The sequence below is a fragment of the Suricata suricatta genome, chromosome 6 (genome assembly GCF_006229205.1).
Source record: "Suricata suricatta isolate VVHF042 chromosome 6, meerkat_22Aug2017_6uvM2_HiC, whole genome shotgun sequence".
Lineage (NCBI taxonomy): Eukaryota > Metazoa > Chordata > Mammalia > Carnivora > Herpestidae > Suricata > Suricata suricatta.
In genome coordinates, this window is record NC_043705.1 from 89,201,039 (window position 1) to 89,217,607 (window position 16,569).

Consider the following 16,569-nt stretch of genomic DNA (forward strand, 5'->3'; position numbering starts at 1 on the left):
TTGGTCAATATTATCTGTTTCCTCCATTAGAAGCTCCATGAGGCAAAAACCTTGAGCAATTAGTTCACCACTGGTATCTTCAATGCCTGGCACATAGTAGAGGCTCAATAAAATTTTGTGCTCCAGAAGAATGAACGATGGAGGCATACCTGCTAAGTCTGGTTTTCTTTCAAGTAGATCTCATTGGCAACTGTGAGACTCGGCACTTTTCAAGGTCAGGCAGAGGAAGGAACTAATATCTGCCATGGCTCCTATGTCCTAGGTACCATGCTTTACTACAGTCTGTCATTTAGATATCACAACCAATTTTGTGGGTGAGAAAACAGAGGTTCAGAGCAGTTGACTGCCTTACTCACTGCCACACAGCCGATAGAGGGCAGGGATAAGATTTAAATTGGAGTCCATCTGACCTCAAAGCTTGTGCCTGTTCAAATGCTGGGCAGGCTTCCTTCCTTGTCCCTTACAGCAGATCTGAGCTTCCTTCTTCTGACCTTTTCAGTGAGTTATTTTTCTTACCTTCGGCTGGATTATAAAGTGCGTAACGGCACAGGCTGCATTTTGTTTATCTCTGCATCCCTAAATAGTGCCTAGCATGGTGCTTTAAGAAAAGCAAATAATAATATTTACTGGATGGAAATAAACTGAGTTTAGGGTTACAAAGTGTAGCGTCCACATATGAGCTGTGTTAAGCACCAGCCCAGTTCTTTTCCACAAGCCAGAGATGTTGGGCTTATTGGGCAGTGCTTACCGGTCTCTGTTCTTGGTGGACAGGTTCTGCTCCACGCCTTCCATCAGGTTCCTGAAGCACTGGGCCAGGACCTCCTGCTTGGGGAGAGGCTGGCTGTTTATCAGGCTTGCCCTCAGTTCGCTGAAATACTGTGAGGAGACAGAACAGCCTCAGGGCCCTGACTTCAAACCTGGGCCCCAGGAGAGCTGTGGGGGAGGAGTTCTACCTGCTCTATCTGCTCAGTGCTCCTTACTCTCGGAAGCTTTGGCCCAGGCCCCACTTTGAACTTGAAGCCTTCAGAGAAAACCAAAGCAACAGATACATTCCTAGGTATAAATCATATTATCCCTTCTCATAAAAATCTCTTGCTATAATTGTTCTTTGCTCACTGAACAACTTAGGTCCTCTGTGGGGGACCGAGCACACGAAGGTCTTCCTGACTCTCCACTCATCACAGAAAGGCTGAAAGAGGAAGGGCCTTTTCAGCCTGAGGAGAAGAACTTAGAAGGGAGAACTTGGGGTGACTGAGGAAAGGCCCAGCCCCCCGACCCCAAGGCTGCATCATCATCTATAGCTTTAGTGAATCACTTGTCAAACAACCCTAGACTTTGTCCCAAGTCCCTCTCCTCTGGGTTAGGCTGGATCTGCTCTGTCTAGGCGGGGTGCTAAAGGGGCGTGTGTGGTTCTGGGAGGGCCTTCCTGCGCTAGGAGATCCGCCTGTCACACCTGGTCACAGAGAACTACACAGCCCCTTCTCCTCTGCTGGGGTCTGCTGGCTTTTACACAAACACAAGCTCTCGTGCGCACACAGCTTCTAATCACTGGAAACGGCTTAATTTCAGCACAAAGACAACATTTTGTCAGTCATGTGCTTATCCTTCCAAGCCCAAACAGCATGATATTTAATTTCCATCATACGTTAAAACAGCCCACATCAAAAACACACATAATTAATATGTAGTCAGACTAATACTTAAATATTATATATCAGAGGCATTATACTTAAACCACAATGTCTTCCTGAACAAGATTGGGAATGCACAAAACTACTTATTTTTCCCTTTTATAATGATGCAGTGACTCACACCAAATAGAAAATTATTAGTTTTTCATCCCAAACCGTGAAATATTGCCTCCATCAGTAAAGTATAATATTGTGATGTCATAAGCTTTTTCTAAACACTGAATTTGCCCTTATTCCCTCTCAATCATTTTAAAAGAACTGCTCTCTTTTATAGAGCTTGGATTTAAATCACAATAACACTGAGGGAAGATGAATGACAGTGCTATTGAATGTGGCTAAAATTGGATACTTCAGCACAGGTGAATGATGAGACAGCTCTTCTCTTTTTGATATATTTTCTTCTTCTATTAGTTTCCTTCCAAGGCTGGGATTTCAGTTTGAATTTTAATGTATGCGGCTGCCTCTAATCTCACTGTCTTTCTCCCCAGTACTATCTTATTGTATAGACAATTCATTCTCCTGAGCAGTAATGCACCGTTCCTACTGACTGCTGGGGAGCCAGGGGTGAGTTCGAGAGGAAGTGGAGGGCCCAGGAGGCAGCCCAGGGTGGGGAGTGCATTTAACGAGCTGGAGACCTGTGCTCCCAGGTGAAGGGTGCTGGCTCCGCAGTGAGTCCCTGAGGGCCACGCCAAGGTAGGGCAGTGGGATCCCAGATATAAGAGGGAGGCGCACAAGGAGCGGGAGAGCTGTTGCTCAGAATTCCCCGGAAACACAAGAGGGGAGTGAGGCTGAGCTTGAAGCACTGCTGATCAGACCCCCTGCCAAGGTGTGGGGGTGCGGGGTCCCGGGAGAGCTGGTCTTGAGGCCTCCACTTACCTGACGATCTTTGGGGAAGGGCCTTCTGGGGGAATATGGCCTTGCCCTGGGGTGCTTGCAGTCCCAGCCCAAGCTCCGTAGTTCCTTCTGTTCTTCGTGTCCCCACTTCTCCCTCCTCCCAGTGACCCCTCCCCACCATGGACCTTCCTGCGATCAACACTCACCTTCTCGTTGAGCAGGATAAGCCCCAGGAGAGGCCTGGATACTGACCACTGGTTCCGGCAGTCTTCAAAGACAATGGTGTTCATGAGGACAGACATCATCTAGAAGACAGAGGCATATGAGGACTCAGAGGTCTCCCCAGTCCCAGGTCTTTTGTGTGCTTACCTTCTACCCCTACACCTTGCCAACAGCCATGGGGGCTCTTCCTGGACAATGAGCTTTGACTCTGTGAGCCTATAACGCTGCATGTAGGAACTCTTGGCCAGCTCCCTGAGGAAGAGTTCCCACCACTGGGGTGGTGAGAACCTTCTGGTGGGCAGAAGTCAGAGGTTACAGGGCTAAGAGGATCAGTCTCTGCTTCTCAACCCTGGGACGCTTTCCTCCATGCTAAATCGCCAGATAAAAGCCCAGCTTACCTTCCTTTCTGCCTCTCATTTCACCAGAGGTCAAGTTATGAAGGGGCACGTCTCTCAGAGGGAGGGAGACGTGGCATACATTCCATGTGACCTCGGAATGTCCTGTTTTCTACCAGCTCAGGCTCATTTGTTCTTCACTGATTCACTTACTCTCCTCACTTTTACATGTACATACTTATCCATCCTCTTAAATTCAAAGTCTGCAAGACACCTAAAAGAACAGGTGTCTACCACAACCTCTACTTCTAGGGGCAGAGCACAAAGCAGAGAGATAGCCAGAAATTGGGCTGGGCCAAGTGCAAGGGTCTAGCAGCAGAGTGAGGGATGCTTCCGGGTCTCTGAGAAGTCAGGGAAGATTCCGCAGAGAAGGTACGGTTTAAGGAGGGCATTATAAATGCATTCTAGGCAGAGAGAGAGAGGCCAAAAAGAAGGCTGGGAATGAACTGAGTGTGGTGGGAGCAAGGAGGCAAGGGCCAGAGCAAGACCCCAGGGTCATGCTGCCAGGGCCCTGCTGAGGAGCCTGGACTTCATCCAAATGAACTGGGAGCCAGTGGTGGGTTAGCGGCAAAGGAGAGACCCGCTCAGATTTGCACTTAGGAAAGATCCCTCTGGGTGACATGTAGGCCGTGTACTGTAGCAGGTGACAGTACAGACACAAGCCGGAAGCCCAGCAACGGGGCTGCTGCACTAGTCTGGGGGAGCAGCAGCGAAGCAGGCTGTGCTCACCTACGTGGAGCTGACGGCATGCTCCCCTGTCCGTGGACTCTTTACCTCCTGTCTCTAGTCCTTCCATTTCTGCGGCTTCAGAGCCCCTGCCCCCAAAGAACACAGGGGAAATGGCAATTATGTGGCAAAGGCTCCCACCCACGTACCCCCTGACTGGGTCTCGGTGACGTCTGCTTTTGACGCTGCATTGGTGCAATCCAATTCGCCCTGTGATCTCAGGCCCATTACTGAACCTCTCCCTCTCTCCAGGTCACTTTCATTAGCCATAAAGAGGAAAATAATAGCCCAGCACAAGGAAGCTCCGAGAATCAAATGAGATGGTAGACATAAAAAGTGTTGCAAAGAGTAAAAAGTGCCATAAACATTTAAGGTATATGATAACAGCAATGAGCATCTTTGTAGCTCTAATCATCTGCTATCCCATACATTTTCACCATCCTAACAGTTCGGTGGGTTGCAAATGAAATCTGCCAATTCCATATTTATTGTATGTCCAGTCTCTCTGGGGAGAGGCAGGTCTTGAGCCCGACATGTTGAACATCATTTGCAGATTACATGTTTCTGTGTATAATCTAACAAGCCACCCAAGTCATAGAGCCACAAATTAAATTGACAAGCAAAACTAACAGATCTATGGAGACAGTCTAAAATATTATGGGCTTCAGGATCTGAAGGCAGAATGGATATTTTAATGGAAAAGATTAAAGTTAGAAGCACCAAACTCCTCCCGTAACTGACAAAGCATCCTGAAGTGATGTGCCAATTACTTTATACGGTTCTCCCGTGGATTCATTTGTCTGAATGCATGTATTTATGTCTGTAATAAGTAAGGGGATGCTTGAATAAAATACTTTTCTAAAAATAAAGTTGGCTAAAGTGTCTGCTTTTTGAGAAAATTGTTTTTACTCTTCTGGAAAAATTGAAATCAGTGAGGCAAATCTGCTCAAGTGGTATTGACATGGCAGCTCATTTCCAGAATTCTTCTTCTTTTTTTTTTTCCTTTCTAATAATCCTAGAAGGTATGGGGGAAGTAGCTCAAGCAATGTGGCAAATTCCTTTGGAGAAGCTGCCCCTCTCCCCATATGGAAGAATCCTGGGTGAAATGCTTAAGTACAGAATCCTGATCCGGGTAATGCAGAATCTCTGGTGGAAGGTTCTCTGCGGTTAATGACATGAACAGACGGAGACTGAAAGGAGAGAGCCCTTGGCCACTCGGCCTCAGTCCACCCCAGGGTCGTAAAGCACCCCGGGAGTTAGTATAAGGGGTGGTGGGAGTGGGGCCTCCACTCCCCCAACTTCTACTCACTTCCCACACTGTTGCAGGCTGGCTGGAATGGCCATTTTAGAGATATCCAACCACGCCTGCCTTTTCCAGGGCTCGTGTCCAAAACAGACACATTATCCACTGTATTATCCCGAGCGTCTACTCCACCCAACCAGGAAAGGGACCGTTTGGGAAGGGGAGCAGTGTGGCTTGGTCCACTTAGAAAAACCCTACTTCACATTGCCTCAGCACTTACTCCTCCTTCCTTCTCCCCACAGGCGTTGGCATGACCTTGTAGGAAGCTTCTCTCAAAGAAACAAAACCACCATGGTGTGACAGGGACGGGCTTCAGAGCCAGTTGGAAGTGAAGTCAAATCTGGCTCTGGCGCTTACCTAACCTAGGCTGCTGGGCGAGTCACTTCACTTCTCTGAGCCTTTATTTCCTTACCTATAAAGTGAGGGATTACAGTAACTGCTTGGAAGGGCTGCTGTGAGGACTGACTTCCTTCCTCCATGTCAAGCATTTTGTACTGTGTGTGCCCCCGAGGAGGCACTCAATTACGAGTATGCTTTCACTGCAACTATGGTCTCCCTCTCTGGTGTGACCCAGTGGAACTGCATGGTTCAAGGAAGCACCCCATTTCACGCCTTGATTATGTCCAGATCAGCAAGATTAGGGTCTCCTCACGATTATCTAAATTTACTAGGAGTTGCAGTGAAAAAATAATCTACCATAGGAAATAGTTCAAAAAGCAGCCCTATTTGGTCTGGCACATGTACGAGCATGGAGTCTGAATGACGATGTTTCTGCTGTTCTGAAAACTTGTAATCTTCCAAATAAAAGACAAAGCTATTACAAATGTCTGGGCTGGAGAGAGAAAACAAAGCAATGTCGGGGCGCCTGCTGGGGGGCTCAGTCGGTTAAATGTCCGACTTCGGCTCAGGTCATGATCTCGCGGTTTGTAGATTTGAGCCCTGCATCAGTGCTGACAGCTCAGAGCCTGGAGCCTGGTTCAGAATCTGTGTCTCCCTCTCTCGGCCCCTCCCCCACTTGCTGTCTCAAAGAAAAAAAAAATTTAAAAAATTAAAAACAAACAAATAAACCCAAAGTGATGTTGTGTCATCTGGATCTCTGTTCACTCCTCAGCAAGTCTCCCATGCTCCTGCCCTAAGACGCTTTGGGCCCAAGCCCGAAGCCAAGTGGACTCTGTAACCCAAACATGCTAGGTCGCACTCGCCCGACCGCAAGGTGGTAACTACGTGCTCTCACTTCAGATGCTTCCTGTTCCATCTCCTGCTGATGCAGAATAAGCAAAGCTGTGGTTTGTGTTGAATGCTCTGCTGCTAGATGCTGAGTAGGTACTCTAATGAAGCTAGAGGCCCAATAGATCTAGAAGCTGGTAGAGCAGGACAGCTGGGGTCACATGGCCTCCGTGCAGGGTTATCACTGGTAGTGAAACTAGTCTGTAAACTCCTGGGTGCGGGGACCATGAGGGACTCTTCTATGTATACCCGGTGACTAGCATGGCATCTAGCACACACCAGAGGCTTAGGAAATAGCTACTGAATGAAAGAATAAATACGTGAATGAATGAATGAATGAATGAGAAAGGATGAATCAACTATCAAGAGTGTGTAAAGAGCTAAAGAACCAAAAGAGGGTTGTATAAAACATAGAGTTCTGGCCTCGATCTCTGGCTAAAATCTGAAATGGGTAAATATCTAAATTAATACACTGTTGGGGCACTTGGGTGGCTCAGTCGGTTAAGCCTCCGACTTCAGCTCAGGTCAGATCTCACGCTCGTGGGTTCGAGCCCCGCGTCAGGCTCTGGGCTGACAGCTAGCTCAGAGCCTGGAGCCTGCTTCCGGTTCTGTGTCTCCTTCTCTCTCTGCCCTCCCACTCCCATGCTCTGTCTCTCTCTGTATCAAAAATAAATAAAACATTAAAAAAATAAAAAAAAATAAGTTAATACATTATTCACTTCCAAGGATCTTGCTTTTGTGTGCAGAGCCTGAGATCTCATCTAAAGCCCCGGGTGTCCCTCCAGCCAGCAGCTCCTGGGGACAGCCCTTCATGGGGGGCTTCCAGGTTACAAAGGGTAAAGGCTGATGCACCGTTTTCTCTACCAACAAGCATCTGCACCCCAGAAGCTATGCCCGACGAGCCGTCTCACTGCCCAAAGGAACTAACGGTGACCGTGTATGGGCAGCTCAGCACTCTAGTCAGCACGTGCTGATACGTTGTCTCTAATTTCCATTAATCTGGAAGGAGGCATTATCCCCACTTTGCAGACAAAGGATCTGATGTCCCAAGTGAGTATGCAACTTGCTCAAGGCATCAGGCTACCGGCTCTCAGGAGGTGAGGGAGAACTGAGACATGGGTGCAGGTCTGCCCAAATCTGGGTGCCATGCCCTCACCACCATCATGCCAGCCTGCTGCACTCTGGGGCCGTGTGTGAGGCCAAGCCCTCCAGCACTGGTGGCCGCGGCAGTGTGTCTGGCCCCCGCTGCAAACAGCTGGGGGTGACGGTGCGGGAGGAGCAGCTCGCTTCTGCGCATGGCTCATTCTCGCACAGTCAGTGAGCCCCCCAGACAGGCTGCCCACATGCACCTCCTCTGTTCAGCCGCCCTGCTGCCTGCTCAACACTCAGGCAGCTGCCGGAGCCCCCACAATGAGAGTCCAGGGCAGCGATGCCTGGTGCGTCTGCAGATCTTCCTGCCTCCCACCTACAGCTTTTATAAATGTGGTTAACGTATTTGCAGCCTCTCCAGATGAACAACAGTAGACGTAATTGATAGATTGTCTCTGGAAAATGGTCCGTTGAACGTTTTTCTAAAAATAACATTTTCCCTCCCACAAAAGGACCACGGACACGGTAATTTAAATTAACATCATTGAAAACATTAGTAAATTAAGCTAATTTCTTTTGAGTTACAGTGTTCCCTACAAAGTGAATACTTCTCACTGTTCGTGTTCTTGGAGCCTCCTGAATACTGTAATGAAAAACGGTTCCGCAGAGTTCTAAGAAATAGATGAAAAGATTCTAACCTTCCCTCTCGCTCCCCACCTGTATCAGAGAGACAAAAACCGGAACGTGCATGATATTATGAAACCTGATTCTGCAGGGATCAAATCCTCAACATAGTTAGGGAAATCCACCTCCTCCCTCCCTATCCCGGCCCCTTTTCTCAGGGTCACACATGTTTTAGTTACACTGTGACTCTGCTGCCTCTTGATCAGGGAAATGGAAAATGGGGATGGGACAAGCGTAATCTGCCTTGTCTGAAAGGTGGTGCAGAGAGGGCCTGAGGAGGCGGCTTTGGTTTCACAGAGAGGACAGTCAGAGGCGGCGAGAGGCCACGACGAAGCCTCCCTGTGCCCGGATCTACATGGGGCTGGGGGTGGGGGGAGACAAAGAAAGGATGGTCAGAGCTGTGCCTAAGAGGTGGCTTAATCTGTTAGGTTAGTGGCTTTCATGGAAGAGGAGTAGAATGCAAAATTACCTATCCCTCTGGCCAAGCTAGATTGTTCTGGATTTTGATGCAATGAGTTGGTGACGTCTGAGGAGCCACCAATAATAACAAACATTGTGGAGCTGCCTCTGAGTCTCAGAAATCTCTTGGTACAGGAAATCGGCCTTTCAGAAGGCCCGTAAGGCAGGAGGGGGAAGGTTCGCCCTAACTAAAAAACAATGACACAAAAACACAAAGCAAAAGGAGGATTGCCTGGATAGTGCAACAGGATCCGAGAGAGCAGAAAAACCTTCTACCCATCTCCACAGCACTTCCTCCAGAGCCCCATGCCCGGGATGGAGATCCAGGGTCTGGGAGAATCTGAACGCTGCTGAAGAAGGAAAAGCTTCCATTTTCAGGGCTTGTGGAAGTAAGGGAGTTGCTGTCATTACCGAGTGCTGTTCCTGAGGCCACGTGCATAGCAGATATTGAAATGTGATCCTCCTCAAATTAGATACTAGTCATCTTTAGGGAAAAGGAATCAATCGTTCTATCTGTCTGCTGTCTACTGAGGTGACAGCAGCGGAATGTTATAAAAAAATGAAAGCAACGGACGAATAAGTATATATTTTCCTGCCGGGATTAACTAAGCTGCACCATGTAGGTTACATTAAATCTTTTAATATCTGTACATATTAAATGCTTTCCTAAGTTCTTATTGTGTCTTCACAGCCTCATAATAGTAGCAAGTATTTGGCACTTTAAATGAAAACAAAAGTCAAGCAAAATGCAAGATGCGGTAAGCGTTGTTTTTAAAGACACAAGACTGTAATCAATTATGGGTGACCCATTCTCCTCTGGAAACTCATTTGGGAGTCCTGCCTATTTGGCCTTTGCACAATGCTAGCTTTCCTCAAAGTTAAAAAAAAAAAAGGCAAAACAATCTTTTTACCAATAAAGGAACTGCAGGACTGATTACTTCGGCTGGCTTTGGTCATATATTAGCTGCACATATTTCCACATCGAATCTAACAGCACTCTCTGCCTCCACTCTCTCCTTATGGAAAGTTATAAGACGCTTTTTCTCCAAGTGATAAATTGCCTCAAATATTAAAAAAACTCTTCCATCCATTGTAAAATCTAAGCAAATACACAACCTGGTTTTGCTGTGGTTTCAATTTTCTCCATTACCAATGTTACCCCTCATTCTCAGACCATTCACTTTAATCATAGTTTATTCGGGAAAGAATTACCTGCCAGTCTCTTGGCTTATAAGAAAGAAGATCAAGTTGGAACGAAACTTCAGGATTAATTAATTGAGAGTACTGCATGTAATGTGTCTACTCTGAACGTTACAGCGCACATCACAATGAAAACAGTTTTATTTTCCATGGTTGGAATAAATTATAATAAATAATTCATTTCAATGGCAGAGATGTACTGGAGAGCAAGAGCAACAAAATTGACTACGCTACACTGTGAGTCTCATTCTTGAATCTTCATTATCCATTTGAAACTTTTTACGAGTAGTAAATCATATTTCAAGTGGCTGCAGATCTCATAAAGCTGCTTGCTGCATTAAAATAAAACCAGAAACCTGGGGCACTGGAAGGCAGCTGGGTTTGCCACTCAGCACTGTTTGGGAGACTCTCTCTTCTCTTGCCAGCATCAAGCAGAACACTTCTCTATTTGATGTAAAAATTAGGCGTCACTTGTCAAAACCATCATCTGCATTTCCTCTGGGTAGGAATGTTGGGAAAATCTCTATGTAGAGGAATAGACTTCAACTCCAAAGCCATTTTCTTCTTATTTTTATTCCCGAGTGACACCCATACAGCCAGATTCTTGAACCTCCAATGGCCTATACTGACTTCTGGTGGTTCCTAAGTTAGGAAACATGTACAAGCTCAAGAGAGACTCCCAAAGGCACGTGTGCTATTCTGCCTAAAAAGTCCAGTCGATCTTTATAGGATGGGTAATATTTAACTTGAATTTTAAAAGATGCATATAGTGATGCCTGGGTGGCTCAGTTGGTTAAGTGTCTGACTTTGGCTCAGGTCATGATCTTGTGGCTTATGAGTCTGAGTCCTGCGTTGGGCTTGGTACTGACAGCTCAGAGTCTGGAACCTGCTTCAGATTCTGTGTCTCCCTCTCTCTTTGCTCCTCCCCCGTTCACACTCTGTTTCTCTCTCTCTCCAAAATGAATAAACATTAAAAAATAAATTAAAAAACCCCCATACATCATTAAAAAACAAAAAGATACATGTAAGCATCACCAGGGAAGAAGAATGTATTAGAAAGAGGAAATAGAAAAGACAAAGCACACAGGGCTTGGGATGTCTGAGGGATAGTTAGCCCCTGCACGGGAAGCTTCTGAGAGACCTTTCTTGAATGGAAAGGAGCAGAGCTGAGGGCAGGGAGCTGAAGGCTGGGCAGAGTCCAGGCTCTAAAAGGCCTTTGCTGCCATGCTAAATGCAGAAGTGAGTTTGGGCCAGTACCTGAATTGTAGCCTTCAAAGGATTTCCGAATAACGTTGAGCTCTGGGATCTAGAACGATGACCAATGCGAGACTGAGGCATGGCAATGATGGGCTGGGAGGCAAGGTAACATGTTGAGACACTACTGCCAAAGTCTAGGGAGCCCTGGTGAGGGCCCCGGCAAGGCTGGTAGCAGAGACAGAGAGAAGTGGTCAGAGCCCTTGGCTGCATAGCCCATCTTCTTCCCAGGCAATGACATCTTTCCAAGTGATACAACCTGCCACTGACTGTAGATAAAGTGAGAGCTTTAAGAGCATGGCCTCAAATGCAAGACCGCCAGTGGGGACGAGGGCTTGGGGGCTAGACTGCCCCTGTGGTGCTAAGTGCGGTGGAGGGGCCGCTGCTGTCCTGCAGCCCACGAGCCCGGCAGTGAACTCGGGAAGTAAGGGGCTGTGGAATGAACCCCCCAACGAGCGCACATATACACCCATGACAGTGAAGACCACAAGCACGCGTTTATATTAAGTATTCGGTGATAAAGTAAACTCCAACGGAGGCCATTCAGAATCAGGGAAGGGAATGGGAAACAGCAAGTGAACAGTCATCATGACATTTCCCAAGGAATCTCGTATTTCAAAACAGCAACAGAAGGCATAATGGCACGAGGGCATCCCACGCACTCATCAAAGCCAAGTGCGATGAATACTGTATTTCATAATAAATATATTACCCTTACATTAGGAGTTCTCATGTTTCATTGCCTCTCATCTGTCACTACATTCTCCCTCATTTCCTGAAGGGATTTAGTTAGATGAACCTAAAAATCTTCAGAACCAGCAGTGGAGGCTTACTTTACTTATGATGTTCAAATGAAGTTGTGTGGAGAGGAAAAAAAAAAAGTATTTTTGTGGCACATTCATTGGGCGCTCAGAAGCATTTTCCATTAAAGATTAGTCTAGAGTTTATGTTGCAACCACAGAGGACAGCAAGCTGCCTTTCAGATTTGAGGGTTTTTATTTATAGTCGTCGAAATGGCATAGAGTGCTGGCTGGGAGGCCAAGGGGATGATTCAAAGATGTTACTGAGATTTGGAAGCTAAGGACTGATAGGAATAGAACCTCATTCCTCGATTTACTCAGACACTTACTGAGCCCCGACTTTGCGCCAGGCTCTGTGTCCCATCCTGGGGACACAGAGAGGAACAAGGCACTGTCCCAGCACTTGAAGAGCTCACAAGCAAGTAGGAAAGGAGATGCACAGCATGATACCACAGTGCAGCGAGTGGCACAAACAGAAGCTTGCATGGGTGGCTCTAAGACACTAGAGGAGGCCAATGTACTTGGCTTCAGGGTCCGACAGACAAGGAAGGCCTCACAGGTGACACGGCGGAGCTGTTGTAAAGAATCAGCAAAGTCTGACAGGCCGTCAGTTGGGCAGAAGGGTGAGCAGGTGCAAAAGTCTGGAGAAGTATTGGGGGGGTGAAGTCTGTGGGACTGGAGAGGTGTGGGGGGCTGGTGTTGGCAGAGCAGGGTGATCAGGTAGCAGGGGACAGATCTCATGAAGGGCCTAGTAATGTGTGCTAGAGTGCACAGGCCTTCTCTTGCAGGAAGTGGGGTGCCACTGAAGCTGACTGAATCTGGCAGTGACACAGGAAAAGGGCAAAGCTGGTGTAGCTGTTCTCTAGACGGTCTGAACCCTCCTGGCCCATCTGACTCTCCCCAAGAAAATGCAGCTCTGTTCCTGCCTGGGACTGGGGGACCACAGACACGGAAGGTTACCTGCTGGGGTCCTGTGCCTCAGCCAGGACAGAGCTCGGCCCCGTCTTTGCTGGCTCCATCGCCAGTACCCTGAGGAATGGCGTTGCCATTACTTCCCTTGGCCCACAACACATAACTTAATAGTGTCCCCTGTCAGGAATGGTTCTCTTTGTCAGGAAGCTTTTTATTGATGTTCAACCTTCATTTTCCCTTTCTTAATAATATCCCATTATGCCCATACTCCATTGTGCCATGCTAAGTAATTCCCTTTCCTCTTTGGCGTTTACATCCTCCAAGTATTTATAGACTTATCAAATGCCCCATTTAGTTGTCACTTAGGCAGGCTATACATATTTAGCTTCTTTAATCTGGCCCCATAAGCCAGGCTTTCCATTCTCCTAAATCACTTGAGTTCTTTCCTCCAGGTTTCTGTCAATTTGTTTCCAGCCTCTCTGTAATACAGGGGGCTCAGGAAAGAGACAAGGCTGGGGAGGGAGGGTTTGCTCCTTCTGCGGGATAAGAACACATCGTTTGCTGAGGGCAGAGCTTTTTCCTTAGAGTGCAAACTCCAAAACTGGCCACGCCTCCGGAGGGCTATGAGCCCTACACGCTGTCTACTAGCTTTCTCTCACCCGTACACGTTTCAAGCCTCTAATATTCTCCTAGCAGCTCTCATTACATGCTAGGTGCACACAGGCGACATGTGTGTGTTGAGTGTCAGGTGTTGTCCCTCCCTCTTCATTTCTCACGCTTATTTCAAAGAAGGCTCAAAGAATTACTGAGTTCCTACTATGTGCCAGGCATGGTATAGTGGTACAGAATTGAAATGTGGTCCCTGTGGCCTTAAGAAACTCATGGAGCGTAAGTGTTTATCAATCTCTTATTGCCCACCATCAAGTTGTTTCCGTCCAATCTTAAAGGGTCTCTGAGAAAGGGTCATCATGCACTTAACTCTAATTGACGCTTTTAGTTTCCTGAGTGGAACTTCTTTGTCCTATCTAAAACTAGATGCCACATTAAGTATGGGCATTAACACAGAGCTCTTGCGTGGGATTTTCTCTCTGGTGGTTCTCTCTGGGGCCTAAGAGAGTTCTCTCCTGGCCTTGCACTTCCCATCATTCCTTCTTGGCAGTTTACTTCACATTCCGTATTCACATGACCTCAACTAAGTATGCACTTGAATGTTTTTCTTTTCCACAGTAGCGATCTTCCAAGTTATGGGGTAGGCTGAGGAGGGACAGAATGGGAAAGAGCTAAGGCAATGAGTCTTGGCTAAAGTCCTGGGGAGTCTGGACATGAGACCACGGGAGGGACTAGCTCAGGTACCTGATCCCGGGGGCCAGTTCCAGTGAGGTGCAGAATCGCCCTGGCTGAGTTGTTGGTATCTCTGAAGAGGTAATATTAACTTTGTCAAGGACACAGTTAGAAAGTAGCATCACTGGTATTCAGAGCCAGGTTCGCTGACTGGAAAATCTGTCCGCTCTAATGGTTGTAAAGCAGAAAATCCTCAACAAATACAGAATGGGCAATAAGACAGCTCTGAAGGAGGACAGAATTTCATCAAGTCTGAAAGCACTCAGTCTGCATCTTCCTAAGCACGGCAGGGGATAAAGAATTAACATGCAAAAAAGTTCTTTTTTGGTTGCCTGGAGTACTTAGGAAGAATATGTGAGGAAAAGACTGTTTGGGGACAAGAATCAGATCCACATCACACTGTGCCCCTGCCCAGTCCAGTGAGGGTGTGTGAGCTTGAGAATGCAGGTCATACAAACTCTAAGAAAGGCAGAACACGTGTGCGGGATCAGGAAGACCTAGGGAATCTGGCTGAAGTCTCAGCCTTGGGATTTCCTGGAAGGGGTACTTCTCACATTTGTTTATATGAACAGCATGCATATGTGCTCCTTAGGGACATAAAGAAGTAACCAGTACCTGTATATTGGTTTTCAAATTTTCCCCATTTACTGAGTACCCTCTCTGTGTTCGATAAGCCTGTACGCATTGGTTCACTTTGTCCTCACACCTCCCTGAGTCGAGAATCTTTTGGCCGTGAGGACAGCAACTACCACAGAAAAGACTCAGACCTACAAGGAGTGACTTGAGCACCCCCAGACTAGGCAGTGCAGGCAGGCATCTCAACAGCCGGGAACCACAGCCGGGAAGGCTGGCGGGGTCTGGCTCCGTCTCTCTCTGGGGCTGCTCTCCTTCGAGACCCTCCCATGCTGCCGCTTTTTTCTCTCGCCGTGTCCTGGCTGCTCCTCTGAGCACGTAGCAGGGAGTGGCTGCCACGTGGCTCTTGGTTTTTCAAGTCTTCAAGTCAAGTGCTGACTGACACCTTCTAAATCCAGGGGAGTTTCTGAGTCCAGGAAAGAGAACTCACTGAGCCAACCTGGGTCAAGTGCTTACTTCTTGTCTAATCAGTTCTCAAAGGAAGGGCCCTTGGCTCAGTCAAGGATTTATAACTGAATGAGTGCTGAGTGTCCCCCCTTGGCACCCTCCAGCCACACCAATCCTCTCTCTAGGTCATTTAAAAGCAGTGTTGTCAAGAACACAAGGTTCTGCTACTTACTAGCTGTATGATACCCAGTAGCTACCTGACTTCCTAAAGCTGCAATGATAATACTTTGATTATAAAATGTAGAAAAGAGTATCTACCTCACAAAGTAGAACTTTATAAATATAAATACAAATAAAAAATATATAGTTAAGTACTTAGCACAGAGCCTATGATAATTATTTCTACTTCATTTTCATCACAATCATTCATCATCATCATCATCTGAGTCTGAAGTTACTCTTCCACAGTGACCTGTTAGGTCCTAGTGACCCTGCAGGAAATAAGGCTTCTATTATAGGATGGGGGAAAAGTCTAGATCTTTTAGAAGGAGGTGTGGACATTCTTTCACTTTGGTGGTAGGGGTAAGGAAACACTTCCGTCTCAACTCTTTTCTGGTCAAGATCATCAGCTTCTTTGTGATATCCATACAAGTTTAGGACCCTCTGCTGAGCCCTGGGCTGGCTTGGGTGTGACCCAGGAAGATGATTTCAGGTGCCCTTTCCCATGTCACAGAAGCACAGCTCAGAGTAGAAAGACTGCACCTGCGTTACAACTTGGGCGTGCTGATCTGAATGACTTGTGTTTGTGAGATATGGTAACTGCTGATACCTGGGCTGTGTTCGCAGGGAGCGGGGGTGGGAGGGTGGGGGGGTGTCGGCTGCAGAGCCTCCGGGAGCAGACAAAACTAGCCCTTTAGAACATACATTGTCAGACACTTCCCCAGAGTTGGCATCAGTACTTAATCCGCGGATTAGTAATTTTCCTTGCCGAGGCTTTAAAAAAGGATTCCTTTAGTGAACTTTTATTTTGAATTTCCAACGACAGCCAATTATGCCGATCACCATTAACGGAGAGGCTAAAAACCATCTTGCTTGCTCTTTACCATATAGGGTGAGAGACTGTTATAAAGAATGCCTAATTATTATTGAGCTAAATCTGTGTAAAACTGCACTTCCCCCCATATAAAATGTTTTCTACTGTCTTACATGAATGTGAAGGAAAAGGTATGGCCGCTGTTCATTTTGTACAAGTCCTTTGCGATTCTGAGAACGTTTGCTGCAGACTAATAGCAAAACTGACTGTGCTGAACTGTAGATAAAGGAACGGTGACAGATTGTAGTCACTTTAATTCATAAAGAAAACACTTGGAGCCCCTGGGAATGCCAAATCAAGCCACCAGCACCCAGTGACT

General features: G+C 47.0%; 1 protein-coding gene across 2 annotated transcripts in view; it reads right to left on the reverse strand.

The window, feature by feature from the left end:
- Positions 1-16,569, reverse strand: part of RANBP17 (RAN binding protein 17) — a 302,368-nt gene that overhangs the window by 1,403 nt on the left and 284,396 nt on the right. The window contains exons 26-27 of one of the 2 annotated variants that reach the window (XM_029942874.1): positions 2,732-2,830; positions 749-822 (exon numbers count right to left, since the gene is read on the reverse strand). In XM_029942874.1, coding sequence (XP_029798734.1) covers positions 749-822; positions 2,732-2,830 — 173 coding nt within the window. Of the gene's footprint in view, positions 1-748; positions 877-2,731; positions 2,831-16,569 lie in introns of both variants that reach the window. The other variant, XM_029942873.1, reaches the window with a different exon arrangement.